At 40.1% G+C, this 27556-nt stretch overlaps 1 protein-coding gene across 6 annotated transcripts in view; it reads right to left on the bottom strand.

Annotated features, from left to right (window-relative positions):
- Positions 1 to 7326: 7326 nt before the first annotated feature.
- Positions 7327 to 27556, bottom strand: part of slc20a2 (solute carrier family 20 member 2) — a 44340-nt gene continuing 24110 nt past the window's right edge. For 5 of the 6 annotated variants that reach the window (XM_044376649.1, XM_044376658.1, XM_044376667.1 and 2 more), the window contains 10 exons: positions 25237 to 25832; positions 22608 to 22748; positions 21383 to 21468; positions 19275 to 19371; positions 18895 to 19014; positions 17295 to 17528; positions 16118 to 16754; positions 15690 to 15875; positions 12451 to 12535; positions 7327 to 8292 (listed from right to left, as the gene is read on the bottom strand). In XM_044376649.1, coding sequence (XP_044232584.1) covers positions 8128 to 8292; positions 12451 to 12535; positions 15690 to 15875; positions 16118 to 16754; positions 17295 to 17528; positions 18895 to 19014; positions 19275 to 19371; positions 21383 to 21468; positions 22608 to 22748; positions 25237 to 25525 — 2040 coding nt within the window. In that variant the 5' untranslated portion in view covers positions 25526 to 25832 and the 3' untranslated portion in view covers positions 7327 to 8127. The other variant, XM_044376684.1, reaches the window with a different exon arrangement.

Consider the following 27556-nt stretch of genomic DNA (forward strand, 5'->3'; position numbering starts at 1 on the left):
TTTTCCGTTAGTTTTGTCCTCTCCTGATGCATTTCCTCGCTCACAGCAACGGCGCAAAGTCGGATTAACATGCTGCACTAATTAAAGAACGGGTGAAACTCAAGTGGCAGCAACACAGACATGCATCATTTAAGCTTCATTTGGCCTAAACGTTTTCTTCTGTTCATTGTCAGAAAACACCACAAACCTACAGCCGTGTTTTCCCCCGCCCCCCGCCCCTCGAGCCATTGCAGCTGTGGTTGTTGAGGTTTTACAGACTGTGCACTTTAATTATTGGAAAACACAGTAAATCAAATTCCAAACAAGCACATACTGTAAATTTTTCATCCACCCTTTCTGCCAAGCTGATGGCATAAGGATGGCATGCTCTTTAAAGTGTCCAGCTGCGTTATTTCCCTTACATGACTTCTTCACATACACCAAATTAAATACAGTTAATTTAGTTTGCCACATTTTATTTGGCTGTCATAGGACAGACTGTGAACTGACCATGTAGGGTCAAAGAATCTGAAATATGAAGGAAAAATTCCATAATATTCTTGGAGCAACAACAATTTGGGAACAGTATGTGTATCAAAATAATCCACTTAATAGTTTTTCAGAGCTGTCAACCACATCTCATTCTCATTCTGGCACAAGTAAACGCTGGAGAATGGATCACCACACATTTTTAATTTTCTCTCTATATTACACAGTCTGGCCTGAGTGACCCCGCAGACACACAAGTCCCTCTTGTAGATCTTAAAAAGTAAGTGGTGGGATAAATTATTACATATAGATTTATTAACGTGGATGGATTAACAAAAGAGGTCAGTCAAAATATTTTTCGTTCAGAAAAGATGTTCCATATTTAGATATTAAAATATGCAGGGATCTCACAAGGTTATCAAAGCTTTCAGACATCTAGATCAATGGATTTTAACTCAGTAGCAGCAGCTAGCTTTTAACAATCTCCACACAGTGGAAAGTTTGAAATGCAGATAAAACTAAACATGTTTTCTACAAGGTGAACATCAGACCTTCCCGATTTTACAATTCCACAAATATAAGTACTTGGACATTTGGATAGATGACAAACTCATGTTTAAAGCTCATATTTTAGTTTTAATTGATAAACTGAGTATGAAATTGAGTTTTCTGTATGGATATAAGGCCTGTTTTCTTATATTCTGAAGATACAGAGTGGCAGAGGCAATTCTGTCAGTCCTGACTACGGTGACCATTTATCACTGCAGCTAGATTAGTGACAGGACACTACACATCATTGCACTCTTTGTATGTCAGGGTATCATTGGCCCCTGTTTATTTATAAAGGTCTTATGAATAGGTTATCGGTTTATCTATCCTCATTTCTCACCTGGAGATGTGCCTCAGTTACAGGTTCCATCAGTAAAAACTGAACTAATGAGTATTTTCAGAGATCTCGTTAAGGGCATGATTAAAATTAGTTGTGCAGTGTTGCTCTTCAATAATACATAGAGGTATAGTAAGTCTAATAGTAAGTCCCTAAGACAAGGGAACACCATATGTACAGTCTGTTGAAGGATTTACTGTCATAATTCCTGTTGTCCATAATGGCCTGAGGGAACTGTTTTCTAACAACATGACCCCAGAGAAACAGGGGACTAAATCCATGCAGTCCTGCTTCTGTGTAAAAATGCATTTTAAAGTTCAGTGGAAACTGAGCATAAAATTCCCTCTTTGTGTTTCCTCAGAAAGTGTTTCCCTGTGGGGTTGCGGTCGAAATATAGTAACAAAAAGAGGGACTTTGGCACTAAAAAGATCTAAAGATCATCTAAAAAGAGAAGATATCTACTTGGCTTTGAAGGCTGAAACTCCATTTTAGCTTAAAATACACTTTTAAGTACATTTTTGCACATAAGGAGGGCTGAGTATTTTGTCCCCCATCACGTACATTTTGAAGGGATCTTCTAATGCTCAGTATGTACAGGAGGAATGATTATGGCAAGAAAATCGTGTCAATGTTCATTTGGATACCTGACTATGTTTTAGGACAGACTTAAAAAATTGTGAAAATTGTGATCATTTAAGTTGTGTATGACACTCAAAACACAAAGGTTAATATTGTTTTAATGATTACATATTAGAAGTTGCCCTGAATGTTTAATCTACAAGGGAGAGGAGTATCACGCGGGGGAAATGTGCTGTATTACTTACAATTAAAGTTTTCAGAAGTCACTATAAACCTCAAGCTTGAGTTAAGTGGACTTGTAGCGTGATCCCTGATTTTAAACAGTTTAGTCTGCTCCCTTATCAGACCTTTAACAGTTTACAGGATCCACACTTTCTCCCAGCTGCCTGTTGTCCATTAAGATGAACACAAGAACCACAAATACAGAAATCACTTCGCTGAATCTAATCAACAAATGCCTCTTATAAAGCATGAACTATGTTTCTGTTACTGAAACATTTTTGCAGACCCCTGACTGTGGGAAATCAATGGTTTCCATTTCGTGTTGGTTACTGATTTAACCAACCAGAAATGGAAACCATTATCCCATTGAATGTAAGTGGTGTCACTCGCTGTGTGCCAGCATCAAACCAGCATTTTTCAGCGTTACTGTAGAGACTCCTTAAATTAAACCCAGCACAGACGGCCACAGTGCTGGGAACGTAAAAGCGCAATCTGTGCCAAGTCGCTGAATTATTATCTGAGCTCAAAACCCCAAATAACAGCAGCCTGAAAAGATCAGGCAGATTCATTCAGTCTTTAAAGAGGTCAGTTGCTGCAGGAAACCAAATGTATGTAAACTCTGGGTGGGAAATGAGCAGAGACAAGCGTGACATTAAATGTTTTAGGACACAATAATTTAGTGACAAAGTCTTAACAGGTTACAAAGCACTTTAAGAGTATGTAGATATGTTAAGAGTTGAGATTGTCTAGTTAAAAAAAAGGTCAAATAAAAATAATTACAGCTCCATGAGGGAATATTTCACACCAATATGAAAAATTAGACAGGAAAAAAATGGTTTCTTGAGCGGTCTTGAACTCATGTACATCATTTCAGAAATAAAACACACAACTCAGTGAATTTTTAGGTATTCTTTGTAATTTTAATTCCCATAATTTAGTTTAAATGCAGACATTTTTTTCACTAAAATCTTAAATAAAACATTACAGTACGATATATGCAAATCAGAAGAGCTTTAAGGTTTTGTAGAAGCAGGCTACAAGTTTCTTTAGATTTTTTTTTTTGCATTTATTTTTTTTAACTTTTTGAAAGACTGGACAGTTAAATAGCAGTAAACAGTAAAAAGACAACACGGAGCCGTAAAGCCTGCAGGCCAGCCAAGGAGCACATTCTATTACAAAACAGACCAGAAAACTAGAGACTGCACGCCACATCCAGATGAAGGATCTGAACTGATGCCCCCTCCACCTGTGTGAGGCGGTGGTAGTTCCACACATAACAGGAGAGGGCGCTATTACACCGGGGCAGGTGGAGCTACACGACCACAGAGTGACAGCAATGTGTAGTTGCACCTTCACAAGAAAAACAGCTCGTGTTGCACATTCAGGGAGAAGTAAAATGGCACATTCTGTTTCTCTAGTTTCTCTCAACAAAAAGGTTTTTAAAACAGTTATACTGCAGTAGAAGCACAGTTACTCCCTCAATGGCAATTACACCACTCATTGATCTATACTGATCGGTTGATACGGACTGGTCTAAAATGCTGCCCCTCTCTACAGGGAGGGAAAGTGTCCAACTGCGCCATCTAGTGGCTGCATACGTTCCTTAAAGATTATTGCAAATTCGTAACTTCAGTTACTGGAATTAATGGCTTTCGGGATGCAAAATTAACTGAATTTATCATCTATAAAATGTTTTAATGGGGTTCAGTTTGTCTACAATTAATCAAATAAATAGACTCAATAGGGTCTGACTCATTTAAAGAGCCTGAAAACATTTTTCTCAATCTGCTTCTTACTAAGATCAATTCCATCCTATGTGAATTTTCTGCCAATGTTACAACAGATTTGTTTTTTTCACGTAAGAAATTTCAATATTTGTGTCTTGGTCTAGGTATCTTCCAATCATTGCTGGTTGACGCAAAATGCATCACTACCAGTGCGCCAGGGCGGGAATGTCGCCACAGACACCAGATTTAAAAACTTTTAGATAGACTTAATCAGCATCGTGTGAACTTGTTTGGCAAGGACTTGAACGTAACAGACATTCATTTGTATTTAAAAGTCCCGCACTCCAGCTTTAACATCTAAATAGCATCACTGTTTTTAATATTTAGAATTTAACCATAGAGATTGTTTTAAATTAAGTTTTATGAGGCAAGTTCAAGTCTTCTGTTTTTTGTTTTTCAAAGATGCTGAACACTGCCACCAGAGAGCAATTTTCACTTTCCCTCCCCATCTTGAGCAGTGCATCCCTTTTGGCCTATCAGGATTCAGAATGCATGGAAAAACAAAAAAAAAATGACAAATGTGAGTTACACAGTGGGCCTGCAGAGTGTGGTGGTGCTTTCTCACTGCTACAGCTTTGCTTGGTCTGGTGTGACCAGTGGCTACCGTTAGCAAACTTTAGATACATACTGTTGTGTAACTGACATCACTAAGTCAGTCTGAAGACTTTGCGACTCTTCTCTACTTGTGCTGCTAGTTAGCTGCTTTAGCACATTAACTATTATCCCACAGTTGTCATAAAGGGAATCCACTGTTGCTGCTATTTAGCTATTAGAAGTTAGCAGTCGCTTTAAAGATCACTGGGAAAAATTTGATCCTCTACATACTTTAGATCCTAGATATTTTGGGAAACAAGGCCAAACCTTCTTGTGCATCATAAGATGTCCCTTTAAATTTTTTTTTTACTTCCTCCAGGCAGATTTACTTTAACAAGACCACAAAGTGAATTTGAACCCACCAGCTCTGTGCAGCCCCCTGTGCAAAACACAAATGAGTAAAAGGGTATGAGCTTCAAGAGTGGTCACCTGCCAAAACAAGGAAACAATTGTCCTCACAGTCCAGTTATCAGTTACCAAGTTTACAATTTAAAAATTTCTCACCTACAAAGATTTTGCTACTAGATTTCGCCTTCAGTGAGCGGTCGTCCTGGTTTTAGCGAGATGCTGTCCTGCTCTCACAGCTCATGATTAAAGCAGTAGGGAAACAAAATTACAAAGTGTTTTCATCTAAAATTCAAAAATAAAAATGGTAATTTAAAAATCTGATCTATTGGCAAGCGACACGTCAATCTACATGTTAAGAGGGACACACGAGGGCTTTGGGGAAGTTTGGCGCATGACACCAGCGAGATGAAACACCTGGTAATAAGACTGTTTCTCAGTGTTGCTGTGATCGGAGTCTTATAACGACTTGTGCCAGTTTGCTAATTTCCCCAAACGACCCACAGCGTGTCCTCCAAAGTGTCTGGAAGCTCACCCAGGTTAAAACTCAGATATGGTAGAAAAATATATAGTCTTGATGAAATTTCTCTAGTTATTCTCTTCATTACTGAATTGCACCCATACATGCAGTGTTAACGCATTGTAGTAGCAGTGTAAAGTGACGGGGATCATGATTAGCACTACTACTACAACAAAAAACCAAAAAAAAAAACCAAAAACGAGTCATCTCGCGCACACTTGCTCTCGCTCGCTTTCTCTCGCTCGCTTTCTCTCTCTAGACACTTCAGGTTTTTTTTTCATTTTTTACTTGCACTTAAAAATTCATGGTTAATAGTTTGTCTTTCATTGGCATCATTAGGCAACAGTTTTTTTTTTCAGATACTCTACAACATGGTTACGATGTAAACACCACAGTACTTAATTATTTACTGTATCTGCACAAAATAAAACACAATGTTACAAGGCAAGTGGCTACTTAAGCATAGATTTGTTCATGAGAGAGAGAGAAAAAAAAAAAAGAAATTAGGAAACACACCACAAGAACAAAAAAGAACTTGCAACACCTGGCATTGACTTTGTTCAAATAAAAAAAGCTTTAGACTTTGTTCATCTACAGGTCAGGTGACCCTGTTAAAAAGCTGGTGATGATCAGTACTATCCCCCCTGATACCATCTCATTCAGACATAATGATCCTAAGACGAGAGTCTTGTGATATTTTCATGACGTGAGAGGCCTCAAAACCCTCACCGAGCTTTGATTTAGCCCTCGACTTGACCCTATGATATCTAGTTAACCCCTTAGCACTTAGACTGAAACACCGGTGGTCAATAGACTAAATGCTTCTACACTTAAAACGATACCGGCTCATTTTTGAGGAGCTACACGTGCGGCTTATTTGCCACCTCTGCATAACTGGCTGAGTGATAATACAAATTTGTCTCACTTTAGTTTGATATGACACAGTTATCGCTGTCTGACATGACAAGGCTTCAACTTTTGGAGGCATCTTGAGACCAGACATCTCAGGGATAGTTATGAGACCGAGGTTCAGGGCTACAGAGACAGATAAATCCTCGACTAAGACGTGAGACCTGACCAGCGAACTGAACACTGGACAGTGTAGAGGTCCGTCATTGGCAGGGAGCCTTCAACATGAAGAAATGACTCCATAACTGAGCTTAAACGTATGAAAACAAAGGCATTTAGATGAAGATATGTGAACACTTTATCGGACCTTATCAGTGTGTGTATGTTTCAGTTTTAGTGTTTTGGCTTCTGCTGCACCTAAGCCTCATTATCCTACATTAAAGTTGGCATGCTGATATGGCGACAAGATTACTTTGGCATGGCGCTGCTCTCAAAAGAGCGACCTCTCTCGACCGTCGCCGCCTCAAACACAGCTTTAACTAAAAAAAACTTTACGGATGATCTTCTCGGGATCATCAGCGAGTGGTGGTTTTCTCTGTTGTTACAGGTAATATTTGTTTATTTCCAATCAAGTTATTTCTCCCAACTTCAGATAAAACAGCAGCCTGTTAGTGTGTGTGTTCATGAGTGTATGTGTGGGTACTCTACTGTGAGCCTCCAGGATGAAACATACTGTATATACAGTACATGACATCATGATAAGGTGGAGAGGCCCCCACCTAACAATATTAAAAAAAAACAAACAAACAAACAAAAAAAAAAAAACATGACCCCCCTCCCCACACCCTCCCGCCCCCAAACTCTTTAAGGACAGTATTTACAGTACAAATTACAGTATAATACATCATTAAAAAATATGAGATCCATCTCTAAAAACATACAGGAGCTCTTGACAAAAATCAACTCTTTAGCAAATCAGGTTTCTATGGTATCATGTGGAAAATAAAAAGCAGAGTGACAGTCCCACCACCCCTCTCTGAGGCGTCCTTTCCATTGGCCCCAGTTGTACCTGGCTAACATGTTAAAAGTTAGATGATGGACGGGTTGGTTGAACACACGCACATCTTTTCTTCTTCTTTTTTTTTTTTTTTTTTTTTTTTTAACTTTAAAGCAAGCCGCAATACAACAAATCACACTCAATCTGATATAACAATATGTACATTTTTTTCTGTCATTTTGGAATAATAATAATAAGCACTTGACCAACTATGCTACCCGGGATCGCAGGCAGGAGGATAATAGTTTCACCGCAGGCATATTTGTCTGTTTAGGTGTGAAAATGGATTTTTTTTGATGCCATTTTTAGTTGTGTTCTGTCTGTATTTTTTTAAATTCATTATTTTTTTAAATGAAGAAACACAGAAAATGACTGCCGCTATTTCTCCAACAACCAAAATTCTTATTTAAGTCTCCCTCCTATTGTCTTATGTACAGCAGATTGAATGGTACGGTGAACACGTTGGTTACACGCTTTCTTTCTTATGCACCAAAAAAAAAAAAAGAAAAAAAAAAAAAAAAAAAAGAATAAATAAAAACCGATCAGAAACTCAAATGAGTCAAAAAGATTTCTGGACTGCAGAGCCAGGCAGCATGTGAACCAACCCTCCTCACATCCACAGTACAACCAAGTCCATTTGTAAACCTCTGCAGCTACCTCCCTCTCTGTTTGCTCCTCTTCCCCGTCACCCTCGCCCTTTCCTTCTCTTCATTTTCCTTTATCTGCACCCCCGACACTCGAGCTATGATTTTTACCCAAGTTTCCCTCTCTCTCGATCTCTCTCTTCCTCCTCTGTTCTCCCTCCCGGCCGTGTGCTCTCTCACACGTAGGGCAGGATGCCGTAGACGAACACGGCCATCACGGCGGCGCTGAACAGTCCGGCCACGGGCACCGTCACGAACCAGGCCAGGAAGATGTTCCTGAAGAGGCGCCAGTCCACCGCTTTCTTGGAACGGATCCAACCCACGGCCACGACTGAGCCCACCTGCAGGCCGCAGCCGGGAGGGAGGAGAGGAAACAATCAGCCGCAGCTCAGAACAAACATTTTAACTGTCAAAGTCAAAAAAAACTCTGAAGAGCTGCAGGTTGTTCAGGCTTTCTTTATGACCCATGTTTACTTTTGCAGTTCTTATATATGTTTAGCCATTATTTAACTCTAGTGGACCTGACAGCCGATCAATGATATTGCCTTTAGGACTGGTGGAAACAATTTAGTATGTTTTTGGCCTCTGAATTTGTCATTGAGGGTGTTAAATGAAATAAAGTGAACAAAAAAACCTGAATTCAAACTTCAGCTCTTCAACACCAGCTTAGTCCAAAATGTTTGTTAGTTACAGCAAGCCGATTTAAGTAGTTTACACTACCCGAGTAAAAACACATGTGTGGAAGTCTGAAATGAGCAGCTCTGGTTTATCAAAAAATCTGATAAATTCATCTTATAATAGGCTTAAAATATCAAAAAAAGAGATAATTTCAAGTTTTAAAAAAAAGTTTTCTCAGCTAACGTAGTTAATTCTGCTCATGTCAGACTTCCACCAATCCAATCTTGACTCACCTTTATTCAAGAAACCAAACAAGAATAACAATAAATGAGAATAAATTTTGGAGAAGACACATAATCATAGTTCTGACACCTTCAAGGTCACATGACCAACATGCGCAGCGACTTGTTGTATCTGTAACTGAATGTGGAGGGTCAGGTCAACAGAGACCAGTTGATTTTAGTTGAGCAGGTCGAATCTCACTTTGAATTATAAAATTTCTTAGATTCTTCTAGATTTGGACATTAGCGCAATACTTAAAGCAATCTGCGTGTGTTGAAGAATAGCTCAACTTTGTGGCCAAGATGTTTATTTATGGCCGTTTGTAATATTTCAGGTATGCAGCCACAAAGCCTGAACTGAGCGCGACCTCAGTGTTTGTGCTGCTGACGGCCCGCAGAGCTTTTGAAACAACCAGTCGCTGTACATAACCACACCATAGAGCAGCACACACCAGAGCTGGGCATCGATTCAGTTTAACCTCCACACGAGTGAGAAAAGAGCAACTGACTGAGCCTAAAAAAAACAAAACAAATGGATGCCCATCACTGCTCTCTCTCTCTCACACACACACACACACACACACACACACACACACACTCATCTGGGAGATGTTAACAGATGTTGTTGGCTGCTTTCTGAAAACTTAATGAGCACTGAGCATTTTCAGTGTCTCATTTACATTCCTTTTTTTTTTTTAAATAAAGAGAATAACTGTCTTAAAATGGCAAACAGTAATCGTAACTGCTCTAAAGGATTTTTATTTTTTTTTTGATTTTTGCTTCTAAATTTTGACCAACAACCTCTGCAGATCCCCCAGACACAATCATTAAATCAAGCAAATCACCGTCACAGTTACAGTTTATACCTCTAACCATGAGTAGATTTAGCATTTTGGCATAGCAAGTTGATTATCCAAGGTTTTAGAGAAGAGACAAGGGTATTTGGAAGTGAGACAGGAACATAAGGGTATGGATGGTGATGTTGATGTTTTTGACAAATGATCATCAGATATTAAATACCAGTTTTGAGTCTTGTGCAGTTTCCCTTCAGCAGACTGTTTTAACCATTTATCTAAATTTAGATAAGAAGCAGCCATAATTTTGACTGATGCGGCTCTTAAGAATTAAAATTTTATCCCTCGATTTAACTGACTTAGCATCACTGACTGATTACTTTTGTTAATAAGATATGAAATTTGAAGAAAAAAATGGAAGAATTTAAAATGAACTCTCTTTCCTAATGTTGAAGGAACATAAGCTCAACTTTGAACTTCCCCTAATCAAAAAATTACTCTGATTACAGAAAAATATACTTCTATAATACTTCTAATATATAGAAAAAGAGTATGTGAATGTGTAGATACATTTCTGGCTACAACAATCAATAAAACATCTAAGGATAATACATTCTCCTGAGTTTCTCTGTATTCAAAAGGTATAGTTCAATAGCTTTACTCTTGTGAAATATGGCTCCATATGTAATAAACTCATTTTCAAAAAGGTGACATCAGATTTTGAGGTTCTGCTGCAGGAGGGAAACCGCACGAGAGGTCAAAAGTGCAACTTCGGGAGTTGTGATCGGCTTTGGTGATTGACAGCTACAGGTGAAGCAATGAAGTGGAGCACTGGGAGGGCTCTCTAGCACAGCTTCACTACCAATGACTCCAATACCTTGCAGTGGGTGGAGCTTATTGGGATGCCCACATTTGATGCAACAAGCACTGTTAGCGCACTCATTACTTCAATGCAAAATCCGCTGTGAAGACAGATGAGTAGAGAGACACAGAGAAAAAAGATGGAGAGGGAGAGGTAAAAAAAAGTGGAAAACAAGTCGTGACAGGTGGGTTGAGGGGTGGGGGGAGACTGGTGGTGGTGGGGGGGGGGGGGGGGAGGTAGAGTCTGCTTGCAGCCAAGCACAGGAGGGTGGAGGACCCACACACCAAACCATGCCAGTGCTGAGAGGGCAAAATGGAAGAGAGTTGGTGGAAATGAAACAGAGGATGAGACAACATGTTGATGGGGAGGGGCGGGGCTGGAGGGGTCCGCCAAGTCTTCCAGCCTGGATCCGATGTTCCTGTAAAGAACAGGGGAGAGGAGGCTGCACACTGCTGCCTGGGGCTGTCTGCGGCGGGCTGGACGCAACTCAAGTAGTCTGATTGTCTTATCATGCCGTGTGAAGATAAGTGATGATTGTGAAGTGTCGCCTTGTGCAGGGAACTTAAGGATCATTCCAGTTTACTACAACATGGGTCTTACTTTTGTAGTTTTTACCATAATTTCCATTAGTGATAATTAGTTTGCACTAACCAATTTTTTGTAAACAAAGAAAGTTGTTTACATTGGCTGTTTAAGTGCAAACGCATCATATACCATTTGCAGAGTTGATTTTTGTAAGAATTTGAAACCTACATTGTTTATATCCATGTTAGCTTGCAGTCTTCTTCACTACCTTTGTTGCCTCGTTGCTATGTTTCATTACTTCATAGCACCACTAACAGTTAAAAATTCCATAGTGTACCTTTAATTGCTGAGATCTGAGAACACAGATATTAAGAAAAGGTCAGAAAGGGAAAGAAACATGAGCTGTAATACAATTATATATGTTTTAAACAAACCCCCGATCTTAAGGCTTTGTCTACACAGGACCTGTTTTTTCAGCTGCATTATCTGATGAAACAGACATGCTTCTATTTTAATCAATACAGCTGTCTGCGCAAGTCCTATTGCCTTTCACTCGCACTGTAACCATATTTTTACGCTACAAGTCTATTTCCTTCTTCTTAACATGTGTAACTGCAGTGACTTTGTTCTCTGAGTGAAGCCAAAACATGCATGACCCACACTCAACGCTGTGCTTGAACACATCCTTTGTAGACACTGACAAGAGGACTGAAGCTGCTGCTGTTGTTGTTGTTGCTAACGTACTGCTTTCACTATGAAGGCAGTAACAAACAAAGACAAACACGGTGTACCCAAAAAGTCTGTTGAGAACACCATGGCACTTTACAACTTCCTGGCTCAACTTTGACATAGCCTACTTTCTGTAGCGGTACACACACACACACACACACACACACACACAGTTTCACTGTGCAAAGATGGATTATTATCAACATTTTGGGTACAAATAGTTGTTTAGATAATCTGGATAAACTGTTGGCTCATTTATAACCTATTTGATCATCTGACTGGTATTGTTTCTTGCTCCATTGGACTTTGTTGTAGCTATGTTGCTTAGATCTCAGCAATTACCTTGATTAGTACGTCCTCATAACTGCACAAAATAATACCCAAATCTATGAAAATAAGACCCAAATTGGATTAAATGGGAATTATCCTTTAATAACCCAAAAATCTGGACTTTGCTGTCTGTGATGCAATTAATTTTATGAGGACAAAGCCCTGATAGAAATGTGGACGACAGAGACAAAGTCCAAAACAGAAATTATTTGTTTGTAAAGTGATTTGTGACAGTTTTGGGCTGAACTAGTGTGCACTTGTGACTCATGCCCAGCGCCCTGGGAGGCAGTGTGAGCTTCCTGTCCCCTGGAAATGCCTGTGAGGAGTTGAGAGGCCAGCTGGAGGGCCGCTCAGTCATACCTTGCAGTGTGTGGTACTGACAGGGATTCCGATATTGGAAGCCAACACGACTGTGACTGCAGAAGCCAGCTCAATAGTGAATCCACTGTGGAGGAGGGAGGGGAAAGAAGGGGGTGGGGGGGAAGGAAGCAAAGAGACAGTCTTCATTGTAATGCCTGGGACGTGCTGCTGATGGCACCGTCTGACCATATTCCAGCATCCACATTAAAACAAAGCAGATCATAAAAACAAGCTCTTTAACACACACACACACACACAATAAAGGAAAAAAAAATATCTCACACATGCACGCACATAGTACAGACATTTCCATCAGGTCCTTAATGTTGGCGGGTAATCCATAAAGAGTACGGGTTGCATGTGATACTGTGAGAGTGTGAACATTCATTACATTATTCACACTCTGACGCCAGACCAGTAGGCCCACTGGAGGAGGACTAGATGAAATGGGAATTCAGTTTTAAGTGGTAGAGAGAAATAAAGAGAAACTGGATGAGTGGGACAAGAAAGACATGAAACTGAAGCAATATTTGGTTCTTATTTCATTGCAGTTACTCAAAGCAGCTGGTGAAACTTTCAGCAACACTAAAGTAGAGTTCTGGTGACAGAGGCATTGAAATTTAATTGGCCAGAACGACAAAATCTGCACGTCGCTCGAGCTGCCGTGGTGGCATTTGTAAACAGCGAGGGCCAATCCCCTTTCACAGCAGGGTGATGACGTGCTCCTGTCAGCATGCGCTCTAATGATTTTACTTAAGCCAATCTGCAAATGAGTGTCTGCCTTAAGCATGTGTCCTGTCTTATTTACACAGAGCTGTGATATCTGCTGTAACCGTGACTGGGAGCACGATGCAGGTAAAGCACATGATTTTCACATGAGTCAGGAATGCCTTACTGTAGACAGGTCGTATTTTATCACCAACACAGCCCTTTGAAGAGAAGCAGACGCGACTGGTTCCACCTCCGATGTCCGCAAGGTGGAACATTTATGTGGCGGGCAGATTATATAAGTGTCCCGCACACAATCAGCTCATCGTAGACAGACAGGAACTGTTTGTGTCCCACTGGCAAAGCTTAGTGAGGCCAGAAAGATCTGCAGCAGATCTGTGGTGGTTCAACAAAGAGAGCCAGCCAGAATGATGAAAATCCACGTTTGAAGTTTAAAACTTGTTTTTAATGCCGGGGTATCCATCACCATTTGAAGAGCTCACAGTGCCTGCTCAAACATATGTGGAGCCACTAAAGACACACAACTACACCTACACACTTTCTTGTCCTTGCTCCCACACAGACCTCTTTGTCAGACTGATGCATGGAAACACTAGAGGAAAGACAGCCTTTACAACAGTGAACCAGAGCAAATTTGTCTTTGAGTCCTGGCAAAAGACTAAGCTGGTGATGGAAAGAGGGAGCTTAAGGAAGAAAAGAGGCATACAGAGGGAGAAGGGGCAAAGGAAGAGGAGAAATGAAGAAAGAGGGAAAAATAATGAGAAGGTTTGACCGTGAGAACGATTGTGGGAGTATGTGGAAAAGAGAAAGATTTAGAGGTGAGACGTCTACAAAAAACAGGACAAAAAGATGCAGTGAGGAGAGGGAAAAAGGGAAAGAGTGAGGGCAAGGAGAAGAAGAAGAGGGTTAACCACAAAAATAGAGATTTACTGGCGAGGAACATGAAGGGATATGAAAGAAAAGGAGAACGATGAAAGGAAAAAGAGAAGTGCAAGGGAAGGAGTCAGGCTGGCTTCCCTCCATGTGGTTGGAGAAGAGAGGCCAGAGTTCCCACTGTGGCTTTGCCCCTCCCTCACCCCTCCTGCTCTACTTCTCTTCGCCCAGAATGCCAAACAACTTCCTGCAACCCTGTGTGATGTTCCTGCCAGGCAACAGAGTACACACACACACACACACATACACACACACACACACACACACACGAAAAACTTGCTGGAACAATTACACTTAATATGCATGCATACACGCACACATACAGTATATTCACCACACGACGAACTGCAGGCGAAGAGCCTGGCTTTCTTGAGCTGACACGATACACACAAACATCCCCGAGGTATGCTCACACACACACACACACACACACATACACACACACACACGCATAGTCTTCGCCTAGTGCCTGGGAAGACGAGAGGACAGCATGAGAGAGATAGAGATCAATCTCAAGGACAGAGGAGCAGCAGTAAGCGGTCAAGGATGCGTGCTGTCCGTTGTGTGCCTAAGTGAGCCCTGGGGCTTTACGTGCTGTATTCCAAGAAACTACTTATTTATTCATAATTGTTATGTAATAAGTCAAAGGGCAGAAGAAAAAAATAGTGTATCATTCCCTATGCAAAGAGCCACTACAGATAGAGACCATTATTACAGTAGATTTCATGTTCTAAAGCAGTAAAGACTTATTTCTAACAGTTTAATCTCATGTAGGACTGCATGATGACTGCTTAAATGATCGTTTCTTTGCTCAATAACAATTATTTAAGGACAATTATTCATCTCTAGAGACAAAATATGCAAGGAAAGGAAGGAATTATTGCACCTGAATGTTTTTAATTCACAGATACAAGCCTTCCAGTTTGTGTTGTGCTTCATAAACCCTAAAAAGAAAAAGCTTCTAATGTACAAATCTTTAAGTCAAAGTTAAACATTTTTTTTATATGGAATAAGTCTCAAGAAATATAAATAAAATTGGACTTCACAGATGCTAAAAATACAACATTGTACCTGCAGGTTGCCTGTATTGAAAATGCTTTTTCCTGCAGTGACAGCTCTGTTTGGTTAATCTCAGGACATGTTTTAGGCAGACACTGCAGATTGGTCTAACAAGTTTACTGTAAATACAGAGCACCTGAGTCGACAGTGCAGGCGCTCTACATGTGATCTTAACTAATTGTGTGGTCATAGGTTTATGCATTTTACTGTCAGCATAGTCAGGGTTCAGTTTTATCTCACTGAACGTCAGTTAAACAGAGATTTCTTGACTAATAATATTTCACAAATGTATAAAAGACTTTGTGAGTGTTCGTTCTAACATGGTTGTGTGCACGTCAACACTTACCGATGAAGCTGTTGCATCGGATGGACTTGTGTGTATCAGCATCTCAAGGCTTTTTCTCTCTCTCTGTCTCTCGACCTACACATACAGCTCTCTTCCACGTATGCACACAGACACACATCCTGCTGCCCAAACCTCCCCCCCCCTCCCCACCCCCTATTGGTGGCTTTCTCACCTTGAGGGGGTGATGGGAGTTAGGTCCTTCCCCATGGTCTGGATGACACGGCGGCCCCACACCCACAGGCCAGCGCAGATGCCTATACCACCGTAAAACAGCAGCCAGATGGGAGTGGCAGCGTCCTGCATCACACCGCCCTGGTCATAGATCATCCACAGTGCCACCAGGGGCCCGATGGCATTACTGCAAAGGTGGGATTATTGCTTAGTGAGTTCTCTGAGGGTCTATGCTAGACTGAGCTTCAAGGACAAAATGATGTCAAAGCAGCAGATTGAAGGTCATTTCTCTATTTTTTTTGCTGCAGAAACATTACTTGTATATATTTAATCAGGCAAAATGATTATCATGTATTAGGGAAACATACAGTGAGCTGTGCATTAGCTATATGGGATGCTATATGTCATGTGAGCAGCAGGAGGCAGCACCTGACATCGTTGCCTCCGTGGGCGAAGGAGCCAAAGCAGGCAGTGAGAATCTGCAGGAAGTGGAAAAGCAGGAACACCTCGGGCTTGTCCTTCTCCTCGTGATCCTCCTCAGCCAAGTCGTCCAGAGGCACCGGTGCTGGAGCCCCTTCTTCGTCCACCCCCTCCAGCTCTGTGGCCAGCTTCATCTCCACGCCGCCCTCCTCTGCCTCGATCTCAGCCTCGGCCACGGCGTTACAGTACGACGAGTAGCTGTCGTAGCGTACCCGCTTCTTGGAGTAGGACACGCTATTGCTCCTGCCCCCTCCCTCTCCTACCAGCTTTTCACTGTCCTCACGTGACTCTGTGCGTATGAGCGGCTGGACGGGCATGCCGCATATCGCTGCTGTGTAGCAGGTGTAGCTGTTGTTGCGGCGCAGCAGACGGTAGTTGTTGTCAGGCGGGCCTGCGTTGGAGCCCGAGCGGTCGCTGTCGTCCATGCGGCCCAGGTGGATTTTATGAAGCAGATCTTTATACAGACCTGAGTCCTTGTGCACCGTGTGGTACACCTGGCCATCACTGCGCATGTGGCCATCAAAGCTGAAGCTGCCATTAGAGATGGGGGACTTGAGGCAGCCGTTGGTCATTGAGTGGGTCCGGCCTGCAGGAGAGAAGATGAAGATACAGGTGAAAGAGTATAAAACTTTTTTTTTTTAAAGTATTATCCAGTAGCAGCACATTTAATGGAAGTTAAAAACATATATTTATCAGAGAAATTGGTAATTTACTAGATTGATAAAAGAAATATCCTATTTTGTACTTGAAAATGACTTGAGATTTCATCCTTTTTAACCCTTAGTTGGATGATATTTATTGTTGTAATGTTCTCTTATATGCTTTATATTAATTGTAATTTATGTTTCTCTTCACAAGACTAACTGATCGAAAGCTTTAAAGCACGTTAGATTGGAGAAGACTTGTGCTGTTTGTTTAATTTTGATGCAGCTGACTTAAAAAAAATGGTTTCAACTCATGCTCATAAAAGCTATTTCAATCACCATTAATGTTCTACGCAAATCAATACAGCAACAGAGCTACAGTTTCCAGTCAGTCTCATTGTCTTTTGTCCTCTAAAAAACTGATATAGTCACATATTAAACCAGTGGTGTCTTTAATAAAATAAAAATAAATCCACTTTTACCATAGACCCTGCCATTTGGCAGGACGGTGCCTCCATTAGCCAGGTTTGTGAGTTCTCCACTGGAGTCGCGAGTGCCCCGATCGCTGCTGCCCCCCGTGAGCGGTAACACTGCTTCATCTGTGCCCTTTGCTCCTGGCAGCTCTTTAAAGACGGGACTCTCTTCTTCCTCTTCAGGGATCTTGTCCAGGCTCTCATCAGAGATCCTAGACAGAGCCTGCTCCTTCTTTAGACGACCTGCAGGAAAAGTGAGGGACGGAAAGTTTAGTCGAGAGGAAAGAAAGAGGAAATAACACCATCAGATGAAAATGTGTCCAAGTGAACAAATAAATAAATAAAATGCATGTAGAAAAGACAGGTCAAAAAAAAAAAAGAAAAAAAAAAGCTTTTCAGCGAGGGGAAGTTGATGACATCAGGATTGGTCATTCACAAGTGAATCACCAATGTGTCACACAGAGCATATTTCTGTGTAATTTACACCGGAAGGGTGTAAATTTCATTGATGTTTTCGTTGAAACTGTGTTACTACTCAACTCGACAACAACTTAAAGCGAGAAACAGTTTGGAGTCGGTTCAGAAAAAGAGAAAACCATGCTACGACATTCCACAAACAGCACAAACACAAGTACAGCCATCAGCTGATCCAAAGCAAACTAATCCCAGTCCTGATAGTCTTGATACCCTCTGCCCCTCAGCCCCCAGTGCAAACACATAAATAAACTCAGTCATGGTTTCATTTTGACAGATGCAGTAATATCCAGATTAGGAGCGATAACATCACCTATAATCCTCCCAGGCATTCAGAGGTCATGACATGTAAAGCGATAGGTCAACCCAGCTCGTTCATGTGAAGGGTTGACGGAAAGAGTAAATAATCGTTCTATTTTAAGCCTGAACTTGGAAATCATCACTTTATTAATAGCAATGCTTTATTTTCTTTAAGGTCTACAAAGCCAGTAAAAATAGTTTCTTATTAACCTCGACTTATAATAAGAAATAAAACTTGCCGTCTAAGACAAAATATATCTTTAAAAAGTCAAAGAAGCTTTAGAGTTGGTAGCTTTGTCTTTGGACTGTTGTAACAGACTGAATTTATCCTGCATGACATTAAGTCAGTTGAATTTAAGAGAGTGGCTGCCTTGCCGTGTCCACCGTTCTCAGTTATTGTAGCTACTGCACTTTCCATTCTTTTATTTAATGTGTTGCGTGTTTTATGGTGCTGTCTGCTTCGCTGCAGGCTGTTTTTTTTTTTTTTTTTCAATTAAGGGAACGATTCTTTACCCTGATCTGAAAGCTTTTTACACTGCAGGCTATGATCTTAACCTCTGCGACGTCGGGCCAAGCAGTCCGGAAATCTAGATGTCTTCAGCAAAGCAACTGGAGTACTACACAGAGTTCACAGAGTTTTTCTGGTGGCTTTAGTGGCTTTGGCAATGGCCAAAGAGAAACCACATCTACTGGCATCCGTTGTTTGGTGTCAGAGCACAGAGTGTGCAAGCAGAGGCCTGTTTTTGGGCCGGGGTCAGAGTACTGGGCTTTCACATGGCGTGAGAAAGACGAGACACACACACAAACACAAACACACACACACACAGATACCTACTTGCTATTTTCCTCCTCATCCAGGGACAGACGAATATCCAAACAAGAGCCGCACAGACCAGCGACCCGGCTAAAGTGATGAGAAAGATGGCCCATACCGGTAGCATCTCTATCCCGAGCACTGAAATCAAAGAAAACACACACACACACACACACACACAAACACACACAGACGTGAGAAAATAACATCCTGCAAGCAGTTTTTAAGTGTTATAATCTACCAATATTTTTGTCACATCCTCAAAAGGAATTTTGAGCAAGGAAATGATATTGGCACCATCGTCCGTTAAGGCCGAGATGATAATTTGATCATACATTGGTGTCAGACTAAATAGACGGAGACAATATCTCTATTAAGAGTCACCGCCGTGCAGCACTCACACGGGGCTCCAGTGTACAAGATGGAGAACGTGTTGATCCCGATGGTGGAGGCGTAGAAGAGGGGCAGCGCTCGCAGGCCGTTGGGAACAGAGTCATCCTGTTGAGAAAACACACAGGTGTTCAGCAACTTTTAGCTGAGTGTCATTGTGATATATTGAGACCGTAATGTTGTATCATTTACAAAATGCTGCAAATTAATTGATTTCAATTAAAATTTGTAATAAATGTGTAACATAATGAGTTAGTAAAGGGTTGTTTTATGTCATTAAGAGTTTTGTCTGATGTAATGAATAACAGAGGATCATCAATGTTAATGTTATATGTAAGATTTTTTTTTCCATGTGCCATATTGTCAAATGTCACCTTGGGCTCTGCAAAAATACAAAAGCTGTTTTTCACTTCTTTTCTGACATTTTATAGACAACACAATAATGACAATCAGTATCTATATCAGAAATAAAATTGTATTAACACTGTGATATTGGTGTCAACTATGTATCCCACCCAGTCCTTCTATTACTACACAAGTTTTAAACTCCCCTGTCTGTCTATTTATTAAAATTGCTTCTAATTTCCTACATGATGAACAACCAGCCATCACTGGCAGCTCTGCATCTTGTCAAAGTGTCCTTGAGGAAGACAATCAACAGTTGACTGCTTACTCAATAAACATCTTTCTGAGAAATGAAAGCTGCCGGCTTAAAATATAAAAATGCAAAGCAGATCATTGCAGTCTTGTGTCAGAGCAAATGACAAAAATCTTGTGTGAGTGTCTGTAAACAGAGTCTCTGATTAGTAAGTTCACTTCAGAGCTGCACCAATAATAAAAAACATAAAATAAATATGTCTGCAGATTGATCACTGGCCTTTTTACGTGCTTCCTTGCATGCTTTTTAGTCGTAGTTTAACAGTACTAAACATATGCTGCATGACTAATAACACCACAACTTTATATCATGAGTTCAGCTGAGGTCAGTTTGAAGGTGTGGAAGTTGTGAAAACAGGTGATGATGTAAAACTATGTGCAACAACTCATTCTTGTGAAATATGTGGTTTTCTGTCATGAGGAACCTGATATGCATTATCGTTTGAGGTCAAAGTGTCACATCTGCAAAACTAAATCGCCATTTTTATTATACTTTTGCAAGGGTTTAATGCTTCACTCAGACATAAGCATTAAATATGACAGACGCATCAAATGTTCCTCTTAGATGATGCAAATAGCCTGCAGGGACAGAGATGAACTCATCCTGAATTTGACCCAGCTATACGGTAACCCTGCAGTCCTGACCCAAAACACTCTTCCTAGTCTGCCAGAGATTGCCTGTTACATAACAGCAGATATGCCAGGTGTTGCCAAATCAAATGGATTTTTATCTGCGCTGTAGTTCTTCGGACAGGTTTGTGTGTACACATGTACGTCTGTGTCCACGTTTTAAAAACTTGTGAACCCGACGAGTAACTCTACATGCTGACAACACAGCGGGATCCTGGAAGTGTCTGAAATGTCGGAAAGAAATTCAAACTGCATACCGTAAAATTATGAAAATTATACCCTCACACCACCAGCAATAACTCACTATATGAACGGTCATAAAACATTATTTTTTAATGGTTAGTACTCAAGAACCCAGATTTTTAACATGTTATTTCTCCTTTGTTGTGGTTTAAGGGGGTTGTTTATGTGTTGGTCTGTTTCTGGCTGAATGCAGTTTCCTCCTGGAGTCATCACAAAAAAGAAGATATAATTTGTTAATTAGTGAGCTGTAGAGGTGCTGGTAGGTGAATTTGTTAACTTTGGACAGAGCCAGGCTTGCTGTCTCCCACTGTTTCCAGTCTTTGTGCTAAGCTAAAGACTGGAAACAGCTGCTGGCTCCAGCTTCATATTTATTGTACAGACACGAAAGTGGTACCAATCTTCTCATCTAACTGACATCAAAATGTTGAACTAAATCTTCGAGGATTACACTTTAAATATTTCTAAAATGTTATTAAACTCAAAATACCATACAAACAAAAAACCTTTAAAGTCCCTGAGAAACTGTGCTTCTGTGTTTGTGTGGGAGGGTGAGTAAGTGCAGCTCTATGGTGATGTGATGTGAGCTCACCTTGTTGAGGATGATGTATCTGATGAGGAAGAAGAGGAATCCAGACATGAGTCCAGACAGCAAAGGGGAGATGAACCATGAAGCCACTGGAGAGGGAGGAACAAATGTTATCAGAACAGAACAGCAGCACAATTACTCACAGATTTAAAAAAAAACCTCACTGATGAAGTGTTATTAATCATATTCATGATGTGCAGCTCTTATGATTTTGTGTCATGATTGTCTCTTCTGTCATTCCCAATTTTTACAACTTAGCTAATCTTCTGTACCTCAATCACCTCAATTAGTATTTTCCTACACTTCTCAGTCTTTAAACTCCTTTGGAAAAGTTGTGGGTTTTACATGTATATGGAGGAAGTGATTACAAGAGGTACTTTAAAGCTTTTTGCTTGATCTTTTACTTAAAATAAGTTCTGTGGCTGCACTGCATTCTGGTCTAATGAGGCTCCTAACAGAGAAGAAATTGATCTCTGTCTCTTCTAAAACAGTTTACTTGCTGTGTAAATTATTCTAGAGATCCGTCTGTGCAGACAACATGTTTTATAGTGTAGAGCTGAAAACTTTGTCTGCAGTCGTTTCCCTGTTTGTAGCTGAGCTGCAAATATCTCAGTGTGACAGTATTTTATTTATATCCTTTCAGTTATCAAGTGAAAAGGGTAAAATATGTGAGCAGTGAGTAACAGAGCTCTGTGTGACTGTGTTCTGATGTTTTCACATGTTTAAGTTGTTGAAAGTATTCAAATAGTATTTAATTCTCATCCATAGTGAGGTGATTTAAAAGTATATAATCAATAACCCTACTAAAACAGAAGAAGTATAAAGTGCATATTAACAGAGTACATAGCAATAACTATAAGTGCTACAGATAAAGTGCATATTTTAAAGTGCATATTATATATTAATAGAGTGCTGAGCACATCCGTCAGCAGTGGAAAGTGGAAATTGAAAGACTACATATGTTATTTTGAGAAGCTGGAAGATAATATAAGGTTTTTCTTCTCATAGCTCCTTTTCGATTGTGGGATGTGTATTTTGTTGTTACAAAAATGAAGCTCATATTTTGTGTTAGAAGAGTACACTGAAGTAATTGAAAATTAAATAATTAATGATGATTATTAGTATGCAATAATATACCTCTATGTGTACACTATAGAAATACATTGAGTATACAAACATTGTAAACACACACACACACACACACACACATACAACCCTAGGCCATTACCGATCTTAACAAGCTGCATCCACTGTACACCCTTGGTGCCGATGGCGACCATGGAGAAGCCGATGGTGGCACCAACAATGCAGTGAGTTCCAGAGATGGGCAGTCTGAGGAAGGAGGCGATTAGCTGCCAGACTGCCGACCCTGAGATTAAAACAGAGACATAAAACTCAAGACATTTATTATACTCAATTGGTTACTGTTTTCCTGAGTTTCATGAGTTGATAGCATGATTGTGTCATTTTGGAGCTCAAATATTTCACTGGATTGGAGACAAAACTGGGCTCTGACAGCATGTGAGGATGAGGATCTGAGTCCGTTTTGACATTCAAAATGACTACTTTAGGTTTGTATTGTTGTGACACAAATGAACTCGTTTTGAATTTAAGTATCTGAAAACTGTAGACGCTCCACTGACACATACTAGCTTTTGAAATTTTCAAAAAAAATACCTGCTACTTGTACAGTTTAAACATTATCATGTAAAGGCCTCAGAACAAAAACTGCTAAATGAGATTTGATGAAGGCATATTTTGAAATATACAGTGAAAACTTACAGCAAAAAAAGTAGCTAATAATGACGAACAACATTGAAAACAATGGTTGATTTATCAAATCAAAAATCTTTTCTTTTCTCCACAGTCAAATTAATTTTTGTTTTTACTTGAATAACTGAGCCCATTATTTCAATAACAGGACCTCAGTGTCTCACTGTCAGGATTTTTTTTTTTCAAAAGCCCTTAATTAGACAATGACAAATATATTTTTTCATTTTTTTGTGAACTCCAGTGAGACATCAAAACCAACCAGCTGAACACAATACAACTATTTCCTGGCTGTTATCTTATCAAATCAAAAGGCAAAAACCACCTTTAGTTCTGTGTAAACAATATCTCAGTGACAAATACATCCTGATCGAGTTTATGGAAAACTGCTCAGTGTTTTCCTAACATTCACTCGTGGTCGTCCTGCCACACCTGAGTTATTAGCAACGTGGGAATCCCCTGTGTATAATAATAATATCTGATTATTAATCATTGTTTCCCAGCAGTCATTCTGTCACCCTGACGACATTGTCTCAAAAAGAGCCCCATTGTTTTCTGTACTGCTCTATTCATTCACTGAGGTGAGCTAATGTGAATGTTTAGAGGTACGGCTTATACTCAACAATTCCTGCATGTGTTTGACTATAAATGTGTTTTTTTTTTGTAACTGTGAAAACAGAGGCAGGTCTTTTGTTGTGAGGCAAATTAGGAAAGGCTGCGAGATCATCTAATGTTGCCAAAATTGGACTTAATGAGGTTTCTCTGAAAATAGAATAAACATTTTTTTTTTTTTTTTTGCGCTGTTTGTTAGGAAGTTACTTTGAAACTTTGCAAGGACAAAACAGATTTTATAACATTTCCCTTAAAGCCAATAAATGAGAGCAGATTGGAGGAAAAAAGGCTGCCGTTTTTATGAACAGCTGTGAACTTTTACCAACTGGATTACAAAACAACTCTGCTGAGTTATATAATTTCACAGTTTGTTTTGGATTGTGGGCAAAAAAAAAGAAGAAGAAGAAAAAAAAAAAGATGCAGCCACACACACAGGTGTAAAGGTTCAGCACCTTTCAGAAAACAATTTTGGGAAAACTTCCACCTTCAAACATTAAATAAGGACAAGTGATGCTTTTTCTCTCTTGTGTAGACACAGAGGACATTTTGGCCACAGCGTGAGCTTTGATCACAGCTGCTCACAGCGCCTCAGAGCTGTTTGTGGATTCTGTACACAGTAGCAGTAATCCTACATGAGGATGTGTTGAGTGTATTAGACGAGTCTGATGTGATGTCAGGATACGCTAACATTTAAATTTAGTGAAGGAAAAATTCAAAGGTTGTGTGCATCTCTGAAACAAACGGTTGATAAGTCGATTGACAGAAAATTCAGCTATTAATTTAACTTAATTGAAGTCAATTATCAAGCATGCTGGTCTGACAAAACAAACAGCTGAAAGACATCACCTCAGACTTTAGGAAATTGTGATTTTTACTATTTTCTGACTTTTTATAGACTATATAATAAAAATAAATGTTAGTAGCTGCTCTAATATGTATGACCCCCCCTCAAAACTGTCTCTCCTCTACCAGTAACAGTTAGGGGTTGAGGTAAGATTATCATATAAACATTGAAACTAATTTCCCTGACAACTTTAACAGCAAATAGAAATGTCACTCTGCAAACACATCTTTAGTGGTTTATTTCGTGAGTATGATTAAGTCAAAATATTATAGCATCAAAAAACTTTCATCAGCAGTTATCACTATTACCCTTCCTCTTAATAATGCAGACAAGAAGCAGCACTGCAATCAAAAAGTAAGACATTAACAGCAACTACATGACTCACTGGATTACTTTCATTTTCATTGCATATTATTTTCTCAATAAGTCAATTGTTTTGTCTATTAAATGTCAAAAAAATACTGAAAATGGCCATTTTAACTTCCCAGAGCTCAAGGTCACCTCCACAAATGTCTAGTTGTGTTCAACTAACAAACCAAAAGCCAAAAATAATCTGTTTACTATCATTTATGACAACATTGGACTAATCATTTCAGCTCTACAAGGGAATGTAAACGTCAGTCCGACTCACCGACCATGGCGCTGACCTCCCCCGCCATGAGCACAGGCACGGTTTCATTGTAGAGGGTAACATCTATGATGCCTTTTCGAATCGTTTCGCCCACCTTGGCCCCCAGCAGCATCGAGCCCAGCGTCTCAAAGATGGATGCCAGGATACAGGCCTGCTTCAACGTGACAACGCCGGACCCCACCGCTGTGCCGAACGAATTGGCCACATCATTGGCTCCCACAGAGAACGCCAGGATGAAGGCAATGATGAAGCCAAAAATCACCATCCACAGATACCCATCCAGATCCATCTTGATATGCTTTCAGTCACAACAAAACAAAACGAAAAAATCCAAGAGGAGAAAAACAAATAAAAAACTAGCTTATATATTCTAAAAATGAAGTGCTCTGTGCGTTGTTGTTGTTTTTTTTTTTTTGCGGAGGACTTGGTAAGCCTGCTCCTTTACTTCGTCCCCTGGTTGTAAAGAGTTCGAGGGGAGAAGCACAGCCGCTAACTAAGCGTTTGGAGCTCAGTCCAAAGATTGGAGACTAGTGATGGTGGGTGCAGGGAGCATTCCATAGCTTAGTGTGAGACAGTCTGTCTGCACGTTCCTTCACCTGCAAGAGAAACCAGAGAGAAGAGACACAGAAACAGATTAGTGTCAGGAGCCATGAGCCTTGATTACTCTTTTCCAACATCAGTTACCATCTGACAACACCTCCTTGTGACTTCCTGAGAAAACCTAAAACAAAAGGGGGAGGGAGGGACTTACAGAGAGAGAGAGGAGGAGGAGGAGGAGGAGGAGAGCTTATGAGAGCAGAGGCAAAAAAAAAAAAAAAAAAAAAAAAAAAACCCCAACAAAAAATAAGGATTTGGGGATGGATGATGACTATGCAGAACTGGCTTTGATGAAGCAGTTAAGAGCACTCCAGTGCACTCCAGTGGTGAAAGCTGTGGACATCTCAGATAGCCACAATAGGAAATCACAGTATGCACTTCAAAGAAATTAAATCAGTCTGTTCAGAGGGCTTGCTGTCAGCGCTGAGACTATAAAAAGACCACAGTATCCAGAGTGAGATGTGAGCAATGCACCCAACATTAGAGTAGACTGTTAACACCTTATCCCCACACAACAAGGCAGCTGACATTTCTGCCAAACCTGATTTTATTTCACAGCTTTTACCTTTGCCACACATCCAGATATAATTTACTCAGTTTCCTTATTAGACAACCAGAGCATCTCAACCACTATCACCGCCATGTCTGCCACAGTGATTACAGGCGGAATTACCGAGGATATTAAATGTTTTACATCACAATATTGTAGCACTTCCTGAAACGTCTGGAGGCAGTTTGATCAAACTGATCTTATTAAAACATAAATGTTAACCAAGAGACAGTTTCACTGTCAGCCCTGTGGATGTTTGCATGGCAGATTACATTACAGTTACTCTCTAATCTTTTCTCTGTCAGCCTCAGCATGACTGCTACGGTGCTCAGTGGGCAACAGTCAAAGGTACACACAAGTTTGGTAATACGCTTTGGAATACAAGTACAAACAAACTCGAAGGCTTTGCTGCAGTACAAAAAAAAAAAAAAGAAAAAAACTTGCACGGATTTAAGTTAAGACTGCATTGCAGTGGGAACATCAGCAGTGATATTTTACTGCTGCATTTTGGGGGTCAGGTAAGTTAACTAGTAGTAAAGTAGAGAAAAATAATTCTGTCTTCTTCTGTGATTTTTAATTACTTTTAGCATTTTACCTTTTCAGTGACAATGACAAAGGATCGACACTTAAAAATTTTGAGAGCGTGGCATGTGGGACAATATTGCCTGAGTTCATAGGTGTTAGAGTTCATACTAATATTCAAAATTTCAAATGTCCGACAGACAAGAATTATTTTAAGTGCTTTATTGCAGTGAAGAGCTCCACAGATGTACAACAAACTAACCTGCTGTGACAGTTAAGAGATAATCAAAACAAAACAAAAAAAAGGGCACAGTAAGAAAATGTATTTTGGATGTTAATAGCAGTAAATTACAGCTATTACAGCTATTAATGCCCAGTTTGATACAAAGCATTAAATCTTTTGTGGTGGGAGAAATGTTAATGGATCAGGGGTGAGTCCACAGTGTGTGTGAATGATATCACTCAGCCAAACTGCTCTCATATCTGATCCCCGTCATGTTATTACTGGTGTCATGAGGTTAGAATAGGTATTCATCAGTGTGAACAACAATCAGTGTCCGAGATTAACTTATTGACTCACCTGCCGAGGGGACTGGTAGATGAAAAAAACCCCACTAGCCACTAATAAATTGCCTTTTTGTGTCACATGTA

This window comes from Thunnus albacares, chromosome 2 (assembly GCF_914725855.1).
Source record: "Thunnus albacares chromosome 2, fThuAlb1.1, whole genome shotgun sequence".
Classification (NCBI taxonomy): domain Eukaryota; kingdom Metazoa; phylum Chordata; class Actinopteri; order Scombriformes; family Scombridae; genus Thunnus; species Thunnus albacares.